At 42.6% G+C, this 16,716-nt stretch overlaps 1 protein-coding gene across 1 annotated transcript in view; it reads left to right on the top strand.

The window, feature by feature from the left end:
* Window positions 1–16,716, top strand: part of LOC121946446 (ERC protein 2-like) — a gene marked incomplete at its 5' end in the record, with an annotated part of 186,922 nt that overhangs the window by 131,454 nt on the left and 38,752 nt on the right. Inside the window, 2 exons of the mRNA XM_042491008.1 lie at window positions 6,340–6,501; window positions 10,968–11,033. Of these exons, the coding sequence (XP_042346942.1) occupies window positions 6,340–6,501; window positions 10,968–10,994 (189 nt within the window). The remainder of the gene's footprint in view (window positions 1–6,339; window positions 6,502–10,967; window positions 11,034–16,716) is intronic.

The following is a 16,716-nucleotide window of genomic DNA, read 5'->3' as shown; positions in this document are numbered from 1 at the left end:
GGAAGGTTGTGAGAAAAGAGGGATGGGGGCACATAAAATCAGGGTTCCCAAAGTCATGGAAAACCTGGAAAAATCATGGAATTTTACAGTCTAATTTTCCAGGCCTGGAAAAATCATGGAATTAGTAAAAATCATTGAAAGTTCTGAAAAGTCATGGAATTTTGTTGTGTGTAATAAAATTAATTGTTACAGCAATCTTCAAGGCATGACATTCCATGTAGTTTAACAGAATGGAAAATGTACTCTGTAAGTTGGCTATAGACATGATGTAGCTCTAATGTGCATCGACTTAGAGTAGCATAATATATTATTACAAATTCGACATTGTAATGTGCCATAGTTGCATTAAAGGCTGCGCCATGTCAAGAAGGCAAACTAACTCAAACAATTTATTTTCTGCTTGATATGAAAGGCAAACTCACACAATTCTCATTTTCCATGACTAATACTGACTAAGCCTTCCCCTTTAAGATAGGTTATGTATATATGCGACGTAGTGTGGCAGCGTTTGTTATGGGAAGTGAGACTCTCTGTATAGAAAAGTATTATAACCAGGCCAGCAGGTGCTGCTGACAGTGAAGTGCATGCTTTTTAAAAATGGAAATTTTATTATGGTCCTTGAAAAGTTATGGAAAAGTTTGAGGTTTTGTCTATAAAAAAAATGTGGGAACCCTGTAAAGTAGATCAGCTTTCTTTGTCTGCTCATTCTCATACACACAATCCAGATTTCTCAAGGAGTCTTCAAGCACACATGCATATACGTCCATGTAAATGCTACTGCTAAGTGCAACTATGTACCAGGCAGTGCTATGGCCACCTAATGCCGGGACCATGTCATATATTAATGGTACAGGGGTTGTAAGGTAAGTCGTTCCTTTAGGGAGTCTTTGCACTACTTGCATTCCTTCCACTCGACAGAATGAGCTCTCTGGAGGTTATGTTGTTCAACATGACACACACCGGCTCTCTGTCTCCTGACCCATTGACACAAATATCAGGATAGGTCCCCTTCCTTCGGTCCTCCACAGTCAATGGCGGAAGGAAACTGACTAGGAAATGCCAAAGAATTATGGGACTCAGAGTCTCATAGGAGAAAGCTGATCTGTAGACAGCAGATAGATTACAGATAGGAGTGCCCTGTCTGACCTCCCCACATCCCTCCTTTGGAAGATCTTGTGTGTGTGTGTGCATAAAGCCGGCGGCCCAAGATAAACTTTCCTTTCTCAGACAGTTTGTGTCCCTTTGAGGCATGGCCCTTCTTCAGCACAGACAAACACACATATACAAAGATACAGACACACACACGAAGAGTGTAGTGTTTAGACTTCCTGAAGAGAGAGTCAGAACAAATGCGGCCCCATGTGGGAATTCTCTGAGTGGTCCCATCCTAGTGATGGATGGCTGAACGTCACCGGTGCTTTGAAGCTGAGAAAAGATGGATTTGGAATCCGCTGAGGTGTGCCATTTTCTGTGACTTTCTCTATCTTTTTTCCCGTCTTTTTTGGACACACTTGAGCATCCACCCTCTGGCTACGCTGAAAAGATGGATTTTGTGTTCTCAGAGGTGCGCCACTTAGAATGGCTTATGTAAAACGATCTGCCTGCTTACAGCAGGGTCTCTGCGTTCCTCCATTTTACTGGGATAGCATGGTGAGGTTGCACACATGCAAACACACACAGAGACTTGATTAAAGGAGAATGTATAAGTGTTGTAAAAATTGTGCAGCCTTTCCGCAGCTGCCTGTGTGTTTAAGGCATTTTTTGTCAGCCTCCTGTGTCCGTATGTGTTAATACAGCTCAGCTCTAATCAGGACAGGCTTGTGATTTACAGAGGGCTGGGCTTGAGGTTTTGGGATGCAGCTGTGAGCACAGCAGCGGGATCACCACTGCCATGTTTACACCAGCAGCTGCACTTTGATACACAGGCAAAGACCACTTGCTGCACACACACATCATGCAGGCCAAATCTGTTATGGTTAGAGATGTCAATGAAGAACTCTCCTCTCTTCTCCTCTTCTCTCCTCTCTTCCCGAACTGCCACCTGTGTCTGTTCCAGACCGCCTGAACTACAAGCAGGCCTGGAGGCCATTACTTAGCTGTTTACTCTGCAAAGCCCCTAATTAACACTAATTAAGACACACATATTCCACCACACTGACATTTGATATGTGCACACCTTCTTCGCGCACAGAAATATGTCTGAATGAAGAGAATGGATGTGTGTGTTTTTGCATGTGTGTGCTTGAATAAAGTGGATGGCCACATGTGGGCTGTCCTGACCGCACAGTCAGATTCTTCCAGGAGCAATTCATCACTTTGTTCATTTGTGTTTTTGTCTCAGGTCATTAAATATTAACTACGTGCACACACTCTCTCTCTCTCTCTCTCACACACACACACACTGAAACACATTCAAGGACTTTTGGCTTCTTATCCTACCAAATATGTTCGTGATTAGACAAACAGGTACAAGTAATATGGTTATTATTAGATTAGCTGCTAGGACAAAACACACATTAGCTATTTTTGAGAATTAAGCAACATTTTTAAAAGGATACTTTTAACAATGCTGACACCACTTAACAAGACTGATTTTCAACCAGATCTGTATCAAAACAATGGGGGTATTATGTCTAGATGAATTGTGGTAAAACTTCCTCCATCAAACCAGTGCCTACATATGACAAATGACAATCATTTGTCGGCATTTTGCCTGCTCTTCGGGTACTTCTGCATTTTCGTTTTGCCCACCACCCATACTGCCGCTGCCCTGATCACAAAGAGTATATGGCTGATCAAGAGAGTGTCCCGCCTCTCTCTTAAACTTAAACTGACATCCAGTCAAACTGTAAAGTTACTCAGTACTGAAAGAATATATAGATTATGTTACTACAGTGCTTATTTCTCACCTAAAATATTTTCAGAAAGGTTTTTTAATGCCCCATTTGGCTGTAATGGTAAGAGTTTGTGAATAGGAAGTGGGCACCATACTGCTTCCTGCACAGCGAAAACAGAGGCCGAAAAAATGCTTCCCAATGCAACGAGAGGAACTGCTGTGTCTCCGTTTTCAACTGTTATGCTTACACCAGCATACAGATCCAGGGTACAACAGGACAGGCCAGTGGTCAGAGTCGTAAAAACGTGGCCACAGGAAGCTACTTCAGCACTACAAGACTGTTTTGAAATCACACAGTGGGACATCTTCAGAGAGGCAGCAACACATGACAGTGTCACTGACCAACAGGAATATACAGAGTCTGTCGTTGGCTACATTAACAAATGCATAGATGATGTGACAGTGGCCAAAACAATCAAGAGGCATGAGGCCAATCACAAACTGTGGCTAACTGGGGAAATCTGTTCACTGCTAAGAGCCATAATGGTGCATTTAGAGCTGGAGATAACTGGAAAAATCTGTCTCGGGGGATCAGGGAGGCAAAGCTGCTGTATACCCAAAAACTATACAGCCACTTCACAAATGACAAGGACTCACGTCATTTGTGGCAGGGATTTCAGTCTGCGGATATGCCACGATGATCTCACGTTTTAAGGCTAACAACACCACTCAGGAACATATGCTCCCTCCATCATCCAGTGACCAGGTGCTCCAACTGTCCACAGTGAGAGTGAAAAAGTCCTTGGCTAGCATTAACCCACGCAAAGCTGCCAGGCCAGACAACATCCCTGGACGTGTTTTAAAGGACTGTGCAGAGCAACTGAAAGATGTCTTTGCAGACATTTTTAACATCTTGCTCAGCTAGGCAGTTGTGCCTACCTGTCTCAAAGATGCCACCATCCTTCCTGTCCCAAAGAAGCCAAACCCAGCCTGCCTAAATGACTCCCACCCTATGGCTCTCATGCCGATATTAATGAAATGCTATGAGCGGCTGGTCATGCAGCACATTAAGTCCTGTCTCCCTGCAAAGCTGGACCCCCTTCTGGACTTCAACTCAGCATTTAATACAGTCATCCCACAACAACTGATGGAAAAGCTGAGGCTATTGGAGGTGGACACTGGCACCTGCAACTGGGTCCTCAACCTCCTGACACAGCGTCAGCAGACAGTCAGGCTGGTCAGCTGCACATCCAGAACCATCGCTCACCCCCAAGGCTGCGTCCTGAGCCCCATGCTGTTCTGCCTGCTCAACCACGACTGCACTGCCAGGCTCAGCTACAACCACATCATTAAATTTGCTGATGACACCACAGTGGTGGGTTTCATCAGTGACAATGACTAATCTGGTTACAGGATGGAGGTGGAACAGCTTACAGCATGGTGCAGATCCCACAATCTCTTGCTTGGTGTGGACAAGGCAAAAAAGATGGTGGCTGACTTCAGGAGGGCTGAAAAACAACATCACACGCCACTAAACATTGATGGTGCTGCTGTGGAGAGGGTCAGCAATGTGAAGTTCCTGGGAGTTCACTTAGCTGACGACCTGACCATCACCACCAACACCACAGCAATCATCAAAAAAGCCCAGCAGTGGCTTCACCACCCCAGGAACCTGGTCTACCCACTCCTCACCACCTTCAGGGGCACCATCGAAAGCATCCTGACTTACTGCCTCACTTCCTGGTTTGGGAGCTGCAAGGCCTCTGAACAACAGCAGCTGAACAGGATAGTAAAGACAGCCAGCAGAATCATTGGTGCCCCTCTCCCCTTCCTAATGGAGGTCTACCAACAGCACTGCATTAGCAGAGCCACCTCCATCATTAAAGACCTTCACCACCCTCAATGGGCTGATATGGAACACTTGTGCACTTTTTGTCTGAAATGTCTGTTTGTTTTGGGATTTGATATTGTTTGTTTTTATTGCACTGAGGTTGCTTTTAGTATATTTATGTTGTTTTTAGTATATTTATTAGTGACTTCTTAATTTGCACAGAACTCAAATGCACTGCACTGAGCTGGTGAGGAACGGCATTTCTTTTCATTCTGTGTTTGTGGATATGCAGTGAAATGACAAAATAGAATCTTGAATCTTGTATTTAAGGACTTGGATAGAGTCTGTGTGGAAGCACCTACAGCTTTTACCATGTAGCAGCACAGTGGTTACCTCAGCTGCATGTGATATGACAGTTATTGTCCTGGCCTTAATGACAGGTGTCAGCTCTGTTACTGTTGCACTGAGCCCCACCCAGTCACACCTGCTAGTGTCAACACCTGAGGTCACAGAGGGCTGTACACTGCAACCTACCCTTTAACTGCACTAACCACTGGTCTGGTATCTGTCTGAGCCCTTCTCCATCCCTCACTTTTCATCTTTATCTCTCTCTTTTGCTCTCACAACAGTGTCAGTGTTCTCACCTTATCTAAGCAGCTCTTCTCCAATTTAAACTAATTGCTAACCTCTTTAATACCATCCACATCCTCTCCTGTGATCCCGACTGGCTTGTTTCCTCAGTCATTAGGCCTCAGCTCCTTATCTCAGCAGCGATGTCCCCGGGCCGCTGACTATTGTAACACCATCTCCCTCCCTATCTCCCCAGCTGACTCATGCGTTTTTGTCTCTTCCTGCCATGGCTGTCTCTCATTTAAACAAGAAAAGCCACAACATTTTGGATGAGAGATGTGTGCATGTCTTTCCTGCAAATCATCTTCATCTCATACGCAATCCCACCTCCTGGTCTGCAGTCATGTCCGCCCTCGGGGGAAGTATCTGCAGTTAAGGGAATAAAGCTGAGCCTGTCAATATATCTGCACCCACTCTGTCTATGTCTATCTCCCCAACAGCTGGCCTCAATGGAGTTAGGCCTGATTGTTAACGTTAGTCAGCCCAGGCTGTTATCTCTCTCCAAAGCAGTGATGTTGGCAGGATGACAGCCTCTTCCACAAACACTCACACAAATACACAGAGATGCACAGACACAAACAAAGGACACATAGTCTTTACAGGCATGCAGAAAGATACATATTTCAGCGAAATTTTAATCAATTACATGTAAAATGAGGTTGCTTCACTCGGGCCAGGACGCCTGTGGCCTTAGGCTACATGAAACACTCTAACTGTTCTTACTAGGATTCGTCTAATCCAATTAAATGATAATCTGCAATATGGATGACATCTGACAGATTTACAGTACTTTCATCAGACTCTCCGACTCACTCAATTTATGACCTGTCAAGTGTTGTTAGCGGCACAGTTTTTATCATCTTTGATGGCTTTCAACATGGTTTCCCCCCATCCAAGAATCTCTCAGCCTAATCATTGTAAGACCCCGAGAACATTTTAAAGAAACAAATAAGCAGTGTCGGGGAAATGAATGGCCTAGTGTGTACTCGTGTTATAATTATGCGTTATAAATTTTCTTGTTTATCTCCTTTTTATTTGACAGACGCAAAGCAGAATGAAGCTGATAGCAGACAACTATGAGGAAGATCACATCCACCCCCAACATCACCCACACCATTCTCACCACTTGCATCCAGCAAACTTGCATCACCGGAGCCTGCCAAGAGGGCCCCCCCATGCCAACCACCGACCCCCGATGGACCAGGTCAGTATGCATGCACAAAAAACACAGACACACACTCACCACCACCAGCAAGTTTGGACTTGTTTACACAAGCTGACATGTTGCGGGCTTTCATCTTATTTTTAAAGTTTCATATATGTCATCTCCACCACCAGTCAGTTGTGGTTGGCCTCGACAGCATAAAATTTCCCCTCTCTCCTTGCCACTGCCTCTTCCATCTCAAGCCCAGTACTTCCTGCCAAGTCAGTTATTCATATCATTTAGATAAGGGGCCTGAAGGAGAAAGCTGCCAGATGAGAGTTTTTGATCGATGGGATTTGTGTGCAAGATTAGTTTATATATCATTCATCTCTCATACGAGCTCCTTCTCTCTGTCTGAGTATCATCTCCAGACTACCCTGAGGACAACATTAATGTGTCTGATTGAAGAGAGCAGAAGAAGAAGAACAAACTGTTGTTGTTATCAGCACAAAGTGTTTGAGTGTTTGCGTGCATGCATCCAAGTGTTCATACACTAGGTGTGTGCATGCCTGTGCGTGCATACATGCACATAGAGGTACACACCTTAGTCTTTGTTGATACTATGTACCAAGATGATATTGCTAAGGGGGGAAAGTGATCTTCAAAGGAAGACAGAGATGATTTCACTGTCTTTCCAACAGCTGATAAAAGCTTAGTAATTTGAATGCAATATAAACTCATCACAGCTCTATTGTTGTCAAGAGGTTGTGATTGGGGGATTCCAAACTAAGATGAAGTGTGTGTTTATGTTTGGGGATTCAAGACGAATACCTGGGGATTTCCACCTGAGTGTACTCTCCCACTTCTGTTCATCTCATATGAACTATTTCATGTTTCAGATTTTAAAAAGGTTTCTGAAACTGCTGCGTAAATTGGAGTTAAATATGCACTGGGGTTCCCCTGTATGTAGTACCTCTCCAGCATACACACATGCATACAAGCACACGGTCATATACACACATCACCCCACACATGCCTTGGCAATATGTGAGATGACAGGATAGCTGGTTTTCATTTTTTTTAGCCATTTATGCCTGTGGAAAGACCATTTTTGATTCCCAAAATAGTTTTAGGGTCTAGGGTTGATTGACATCCATATACTCCCTTTTCACTCTGATTCTCACACAGTAGAGTATATTTATGTGAGCATTTGCATCCTTTTAAACTACAGAATGAATCTACCTCTATTTTGAAGATTTTTGCAGCATAGCTGTAGTATATCGGGGTTTAAAATAGAGAATCAAATGCATGGAACATAGCTGAAACCTAGAAGCAATCCTGTAATCCCACAAGGATCACTTTTAAATTCTAGTAATTAGGTTACGTTATGTTTTTCATCTAACTTGCCAAAATGATGTTATCAAGCCATCAAGTCTCTTTATTGTTCTATTGGATCACAGAATACTTTGCAGGCATGGAAGGCTTTATATTAAACAGTGAGCTGCAGAGGATCATTTTTAGTATCACACATTACTCTACTTTGCACATATAAATACCTTTTATCCAATACGCTCACCAGCACTGTTTTACTGTAACAGTGTTTATAGTGTTTGAAACAGTAGCTCTCTCCAAGTGATATTTCAATTTTTCAAGTTGGACCGAAAAAGCCTCACAAAGAGAGTATTATTAGGGTTGCTGGGAAATCTTGTCAAAAATGTAGTGAATGGTAAAATAACTCATAAATCTGGGCTGATTGGCTGAATTTTTCTTATTATTAAAGCTGAATTTTATGCCTATAAAAGGGAACTGTGATGGCTCACACTTTGTATGCAACATTTTGGGAAAAATAGAAGTCAGTTTTTGTTTGTTTTTAAAGAACAGCATTATGAATACATTAAAGGTCCAGTGTGTAGGATTTAGGGGGATTGTTGTTCAGGTTTCAGTAAAAACCTCCTGAACGTCCGGATTTTAAGTTAGTTGAGAAATAGGGTGAGCACATATTAATGGGTGCTGGGCTAGCAGCCCATCCACATCAAGCCAAAAGCATGGGAGAAATACTGATATGTAACCATTAACCGCCTTATTCAGTGGTTCTAACAGTTTTAATCACTGGGTCTGTTTGTTTTGGGGAGAAAAAGACCTCTTTGGATGATTCATCTCCCAGTATAAACCTCCTGAACAATGACCATTGAAGAAATCTGAACCAGGAGTTCACACTTGGCATACAGAAAAAATTTCAGCTTGTAGCAATCTGCAATCACCACCACTAGATGCCACTACGCTCACCAGCACTGTTTTACTATAACAAATCATACACACTAATCCTTTTAAATATATGTTCGATAACGTGAAAATTTGTAAATTGCATAGATTTAGCCAAGCCTGCTGACACATTACATCAGAACAAATGAAAGATGTTTAACAAGATGCTATCACCCTCTTCTGACCACAAGCCTCAGTCAATCTGATTATTATTTAGGCAAGTTGTTTTTCTGTCGATCTTCCTCTTTTGTCAAGCACACATGCTTCAAAAAAACAACAAAGCCTGTTGACAGAGGTCAGCCAATCACCTCATGGCTTTTTCTCGTATGTGATCTTTGACCTCATGGGGAAGTTCAGCAGAGGTCAGGGTAAGGCCTCCAATATGTGCGTGTGTGTTTTTTTGCATGTGTGTGTGCACGCTGCTGATTGGGGATGTCAGGTCACACAGTCTGGATGTCACTAAAGTCCCTGAGGTGAGACTGTTTTCCCTCTAAACACAGGACTCCTTTAATCCCCCTCTTCCAAATGTGATTAATTACTCTATTTGTTTTTTCTTGAACACTTTGTTCTGTCTCTCTCTTATTGTATCCACATTTTTAATGGTGCAATTGCTGCTCCTTTCTTTTAATCACGTCTCTGCTGTTTTGCCTTTTACTTCTTCATTATCGCTTTTCTTCCTGGTGAATTTTCTTCCCACTCACATTCTCCCTCTCTCTGTCTCTTTCATTCTTTCTTTCCATTTTCTCTCCCTCCATCTTTCCCATTTCAAATGTAACATCCAAGTGCGGCCAGGCCAGTGGTTCAGTGCATTGCCTGGTCCAGGAACGCCACTCGAAGGATGATTGATGATGATAATGATAATGATGATGAAGAGGGTCTGCACGCTCACCCTAGAGACCACAATGCCTTTCCAAGATACAGCTAGTGCCATGAATAACATAACAGTGACCACACATGCTTTTTTTTTGGGGTGCATTTGCATTTGCTCAAACACATACACAAAGCTTGCACACCCAACTGGCACATTTAAGACACGTAAGCACAAATGCATACACTGTAATAGTGGACACACAAACACACTTCAAGGTTTTCCAGGGAGCCAAACCGCATGTCATTCAAAGCTTATTGCAACAGTTAGTGGGTCCATCCCAATCCTCTAACTATGCTCCCTGTTCTCTACATAATCTATGATGGACTCCGTCAGAGGACAGGTGAAATGTAATCAGAGGAGACAAGTACAGGAAGTGGATCCACCCCAGGTCTGCGTCTCAGCATGGAGCGCGTGCAGTTTGACGGGCATGTTGTGTTCATGTTGTTCTCATTTAGCCATGCCAGCACCACTGCCAGATACTTGGCAGCGGCCTCGGAAGGAAATAGAAAACAGCCATAAAGTGTTTATCAGAGACAGAATTATACAACCTTTTCTTTTGGGTTGTTGCTGAGTTTTTTTCTAAGCCTTAACATGCTGCCTGCTTCAGGTTTATGAGAAGTAGCACATGGTATTTGGCCTGTTTGTGTGTGTGTGTATGTGTGTTTAACCTGGCAGAATGAGTGGTTATAGGCCTGGCTCTGTTTACAGGGCCTGTCACAGCCATTCACTGCATGTTAGCATTTAGCATCTAGCATGTTCCATTGAAAGGCCATTATATCTATAGCTTAGCTGCTTAGGTGTAGCCTACTGAGTTTACTGAGCTTGTCACAACCACTCAGTCCAACCAAATCCACTGTGGACCGCAGCCAAGGCCCTTGTGTGTGTTTTTTTTTTTTCCTTTTTGCTCTTGTGTAGCATAGACTCTACTTTGCTGTAGCCTAGTTTAGCATTATGCAGGCAAGATCTTGCCTATTGTGAGCTGCCAGGTCATGCTAACCATTGTAATGTTAGTGTCTAAGTGAATTAGCCTTCCTGTTAGCAGGGCTCTTGTCTGCACAATTTCAGCCCCAAGGAAACCCCTTGTGTGTTTAGTTATTGGTTCCTAACAGTCACACTGAGGAAAGCATTTTATGATATCACACACAGCCTTTCTGAATGAGGAGCATGACCAGGATTGTTTTGATTAAAAGCCACAGGGGGTTAGGAGGGCCATTCGATTAGGCAAAGAGACTCTACTGGTAAAGACATAACCACTGGGCTAGGGTTTGTACAGTAAATGGTTTCGTCTAAAAGGAAGCCATTTTCTGCCACACACATGCAGTTTTTGGAGACACAAATTACTGATGGTCAAACGGATGGATGATGATGATCTTTTTCCATGTTTTTCTAACAGGATGATGAAGAGGGAATATGGGCATGACGACCATCACTGTAGAAACCCTGCATCCATTTCTTCACAGTGAGTTTCTATTGCTATTGTTGCACTTTTCTACTAATTTCAGAGTTAATGTACTCCTTGCCAGGGTTTATATCAGCTCCAGATATTTTAATGATCTTCTACACAATGGGCTTCTTCAGTGGGCTCGTGTAACCATTAGCCGGGAACATTGATGGCACCACAATAACCACAGCGTTACCCAACTCTGACAGAAGAGAGTGTAATAGAACCCGGCTCCTTTTCCCATTGCTTATGAATTTCACTCGACTAAAGAGCCTCAGTTGTTTCAGAGGTTTAAAGTTGCCTTTCTATGAAGTGCTCATATGCTGGTTTGTACCGCATGCTGTGTGTGCGCTCTGTGGCTGTATAGGTAACTGCGTGATATTAGACCAATACACACCCCAGCAGCCTAAAGTGAGCCTACCAGGGCCCATAGGTGATAAAAACGACACAGTGAGAAAAACCAGAGATGGACAAGTCTGTCTCTCCCCACCTTACGTTTTTCAGCTGTAGTAAAGTTTTACCGCGCTACCCCACCCTGCTTTGTGCCAGTGTGTGGGGTAGTTAATTGCAATACAACACAGAACAGTCATGAAGCTTTTTTTTGTAAGGCTGCAAGCTGAAAAAGCATAAAATGAAGAATGCAGAGTCATAAAGGATAATTCCTGTTTTGGGGGTTTTATATCGAAGCCCCCCATAGACTCAGGATGCCTTTGAACGCAGACGTGTGGAAAGAGGTCTGTTGAGGGAGGGTGATGTGCTTGGAGCTAATACATGTGTGTAACACAAAGAGTGACAGTGAAAAAGAAATATTTGTAAATGTATGAGAGATAAAGAAGAGCAAGGGAAAGGGTGCTTATGCATTTATGTGAGAACCAGAGAGAAAACCAGGCAGCATGGTATGCTCATAGTTTCCAGTGCATCTCATTCTTCTCCCCCAGTAATCCACAGGTGGACCATCACAAGCAGATTCTGTCTCTAACCTCAATGACTTAGTAGTTGTGCACTTTGCCCTAGTGCTGCTTTCAGGATTAAGAGTCCTATGGCTCGTGTGTGAGCAAATGGTTTGTGTTGCTGCAGTGCAACATTTTAGTGTGTTTAGCTATGATGTTTGCGTGTGCGTTTGCAAAGTGTGTAAGTGTGTGCAAGAGAGCGTTGCTGAGCTATACAGTGCCGGAGCAGCCCACATAGCCTATAATCCAGTCCATGTGTGCTGAGAATGCAGCAGTGTCAGGATTCACCGTAATGAAACAGACCACACTGCCCCCTTTCTCCCTCTCTTTCCATCTCTCCATCTTTTTTCCATCACTCCTGTTCTTTCCACCTCTCCATAGATTTCAGCCTGCTCTAACGTATACTCCTTCAAGGTAAACGTAGAGCCGGACCCGTGACTAGCCTACTGCCTCGGTATCTCCAATCAGATATCATGATGGTGTGTGTATGCACGTGTGTGTGTGTGTATTAGAGCTTCTTATCCCGATCTAATAGAATAAGCCAGGCACATTAGCCTTTAGCACAGAATGGTGTTGTGGCTAGCGATATCAGTGCTGCTCATCTATCCACTGCTGTTATTCTGGCAGCGCACAATGCGAGCGCAGCTAACGTGTATTAGCCATTCTCAATGGGAGAACAGATGGGAGCCATTTAGCGGTGTGTAGCTACAGCGCAATAAGGCCAGACCTAATCCCCATATCCTGTCCCTGAGTGAGCCCTCCCTAATATGAGCAAACAGAGATGACAGCACCGATAGACAAATAGCCTGGGATCTGTGTGTACGTGTGTATATCGGTGTCTGTGCAGGCATGCATGCAAACTTTGATTGGTGTTCCTTATGGATAACCTTGACTCCCAGTGCTAGGCTACATTTTGAATTCCACACAAACCTAAGTGCTGAGTTTGAGTTGGCAAGTTCAAGTTGTGTGTGTCCAGGTGTGGATTTGTATTGGTTAGCTATGGTTCTCTTTAAAAAGGACACTGGGCTCTGATTGGCTCATTGTGGTTGTGTATGTCCTGCTGTTGATTACAGAGGTTTTGTTTACCCTCTTGGCCTCCCAGACCCCCCTCTAATGAAATAAGAATGTCCTTTTGGACAGAGAGCACAAGAGAAGGGGGTTGGAGGAAAAAGTGAAGGAGAACATGGGGCCAAAAGAGTGAAGCAAAGTGGGGGGAAGAGGTTTTCTGGAAACATTATGCTTTTATCCCACCGTGAAGTTATTTGTACTGAATGAAGCGAAAAGAAGCTGAGAGGCTTTCCAAGTGGGGACAGATATATGTATGTGTTTGTGTGTGTGTGTGTGTGTGTGTGTGTGTGTGTGTGTGTGTGTGTGTGTGTGTGTGTGTGTAAGCAGGAAGGAGTGAGGCCTTGTTCAGGTTAAAACAAGTCAAGAAGATGGCTTTCATTTGCCCATGCTGTGTTTGCACTGAATACAATGTTTGTATGTCGACATTGTGTATGCCAGTAAGAATCCCACTTTTGTGTGTGTGTGGCTTAAGCAACTTTAAAAGGGAGTCTAAGTTCAGTGGGAAACTGAAATTTGGCAGCACATTCTTAATCCCATTTATTACTTTAAAATGCAATTTAGTCAAAGTGTCATGTTTGTGCTTGTCTCTCAGTTGCCTGATCCTGATTGTTTGGTTTTACCTTCAAGTCCAAGAGCTCCTCCTTATTAAAACTGGCCTCAAAACTGACCTGACAACCTATTAAACTCATGAACCTAAACTCCAGCAGCCATAGAACCAAAGCAAGCAGGAAACAGTGAATTTAGTTGACAAGACGATAGATCCCCCCTACAAGCGACTGACTGTGGGAGTTGCTTGGTGGCCCCTCTTCTGTCTGTTGGGAGTTTTGTAGGGAACTGAAAGACTGATACAGAGAGATAAGCCCTCTACAAGGTGTTTATCCTGCACAGTATACAAAGGTTTCTATCAGGATTTACACTGTTAAACCTGAACCTGATCAAATTTCTCGCTGTAAATATATTTCTTTTTTTAACAATAAATGAGTGGAAGGTAGGGGTGTACCAAACAGTTCAAAGCTCTGAAGCTTCATTGCTACATTTTTTAAAATATCTTTTTATTCTTAAACCCAGTATTCCTGCACAGTTGCATATACAGATTAGACTGCACTAATATTACTGGTATTATAGTATTAATTAAAGTGGATTAGAGTGGGGGCGGTGAAGGATTTTTTTGAACTCCCAAAATTAAAAAAAAATATTGAAAAAGATAGATGTAATCATTTTCAAAATATTCTGCTTCAAGCCATACTTAGTGTTTGTCCTTTTAAAAAAAACAACACTTTCACTGTGGTTAAAAAAACGTATTGCTCTCCTGCCTGCTGCATAAAAAAGTGAGGCATGCACCTGCATTTACAGGGTGGTCTAGCAGCAATCTAGCAGAATAGATCACATTTATTCACTTATTAAAGTTGATGTAATAATAAATTTAAAAACAATAACTAAACTAATCAGATAAATTACTTCTTCCAAATTGAGGATTTGGGGGATTAGGGATGTTTTTTAGGGTGATAGACATTCGGAGCTTCATTCTAAAACGTCAATAGAACTTTCAAATATAAAAAAGTAAAAAAAAATGAAAAAGATTAAAAAACCAGCGGGTACAATCCCAGTAGTTTATGTGTCTATCTTTCTATTCTGGTTATAATTGAGTTGGATAAATACTGTAAGCTGCAGAAAACATTTGATGCAGAATTTATTTATTTTTTTCAGTTTTTTCCAGATTGGTTCTGCTGTGCTGCAGTCTGCAATAGTTAGGCTACTACAAAAATCTGGTTCACAGACACATTTAAGACAAACAAGCTTTTTTTGCAAGCCTTGTGGTGTGCCTTGTGTACATTCAGTTAACTGGACAATACATTATCTTGGAGTTGAACCAGTTGTAAGTGAGAAACAGAGTTAGGTGAGTTTAAAAAAGTGTGATTTAGCAGTGTGTGTAAGAGAGGCACTAATGGAGAAATAGTGGATATGTGGCTGCAAAAGAATTCACTTTAAAGATTCACAGGCAGGATATCTGATTTTATTCACATTTCAATGTAATTGTTGATGGTGAGAGTAGCATTTTTTTGTTGCTACAGAGATGTTGTTTATTGATGACGTCAGACTTGTGGCATGCACTCTCCTCGGTACTTGACTGGTATTGCCATTTGGAAGATTATTGCTTTGCATGGCCTTTTGTTTCTTGGTGGTAGACCAATAGTAAAGGACAGCAACACCGTTCTAAGTGTGCTGATCCTGACGTTTGTGTTTTAATGACTATTCCGCTCTGAGGATTTCTCTTTTTTTTAACATTCTCTTATCATCAGGTTGTTGATGAAACCGCATAACACTTGCCGTCCGTAGAATTGATCTTGGAAAATAAACCCGTCAGTGTTCACTGTGAGAAATTACAGCACCTTTTAGTGTCAAGCGTTTTATAATTACAGTGATAGCAGTTTACAGCTCAGGAGTGTCTGTCTTTGAATGTCACCATGTTCACATTCCTTTAAAGAGTAAACAAAATGCCATGACATTTAATTTCAGGTCGCAGCTTTGAAAGAAGTCTGCCAGCGGCCCTACCCTTTTTTTTCTGCACTGCGTACCAGGATGAGTCTCCAGTGTAAACAACAATCACCCCACGCATTAATTACTACAAGCGGATGGCACATATTTTTACAAGGCGCCTGAAGAAATACCTGCCCCATGTAATCAACTCAACTTACTAAGCGTTAATTAAATAATCCATTGGTTTCACTCTGGCTTTGTCTAGACACTCAGGAGTGAAGTGAAAACAAGACAGTGGTTTAGTCTTATTTCATTAAATGCAAAGGTTCCACCTGTGTGTGTGTGTGTGTGTGTGTGTGTGTGAGAGATTTTGGGTAAGCGTGTGTGCTCGTGTATGTGTACACTTGTGTGTACTTTTTGGGCATGTTTTTCTGCACACGTGTGTAGCCATGCTGAGCAGTATGTCTTTGGTGGCCAGTGAACCACAGCTCGGAGGTCAGCAGAGGCGTCTGACCGAGGCCATCCCTTAGCCAGCTGTCAGCATCATCAGTCTGTGAGGTCAAAGGTTGTTCCACCAGATTGAGCATGAGTGGAGGGAAGTCGATATCTCAGTAACACCTGAGCAACAACATCTAAGTGTGCTATGTGATGTATCTATTTCTTGAAACAACACTTGAATTATTCACCCAAAGGCTGTCTTCTTGTGAGGGTCCACTGCACTGTAGGTCTTTACACAGTTTTTGTAAACTATCAATTTATCAGTATGTTACAATACTGAATTGGAATGGTTTCAATGCTAATTTTCCACAGTATTTTCCCACCAATATCAGCTGCACATTTTCACTAACTCTCTCATTGTTAGTAGCCCCTTTTACACTGCCTGTTCAAGGCGGGAATGTCATGACATTATTCTTCCTCGCCTTTTTTTTTATAATAAAAGGTACAATCACTGAATGGAGGGACGGAGTTGTCTCACCATTAACCTGGCCGCACGTAGTAATAGAGCCAAATCAATGTTTGTGTAAAGGAGACACCTGGCATAACGGGATCACAAATGGGACAGGTGTTATAACATGTTATGTGTGAAATCCTCCTTCAGGAGATTTAAAAAGCAGTTAGCAGCTGTTAGCAACAAACTTAAAGAAGAACAGCAGCAGAAAATGTCCGCAAATTGGGAAAACAATGAATTCAGTGACCACCTTACC

This window comes from Plectropomus leopardus, chromosome 8 (genome assembly GCF_008729295.1).
Source record: "Plectropomus leopardus isolate mb chromosome 8, YSFRI_Pleo_2.0, whole genome shotgun sequence".
Lineage (NCBI taxonomy): Eukaryota > Metazoa > Chordata > Actinopteri > Perciformes > Serranidae > Plectropomus > Plectropomus leopardus.
The sequence above is the reverse complement of the archived record's forward strand: the minus strand, read 5'-3'. Positions and strand labels throughout refer to the sequence as shown.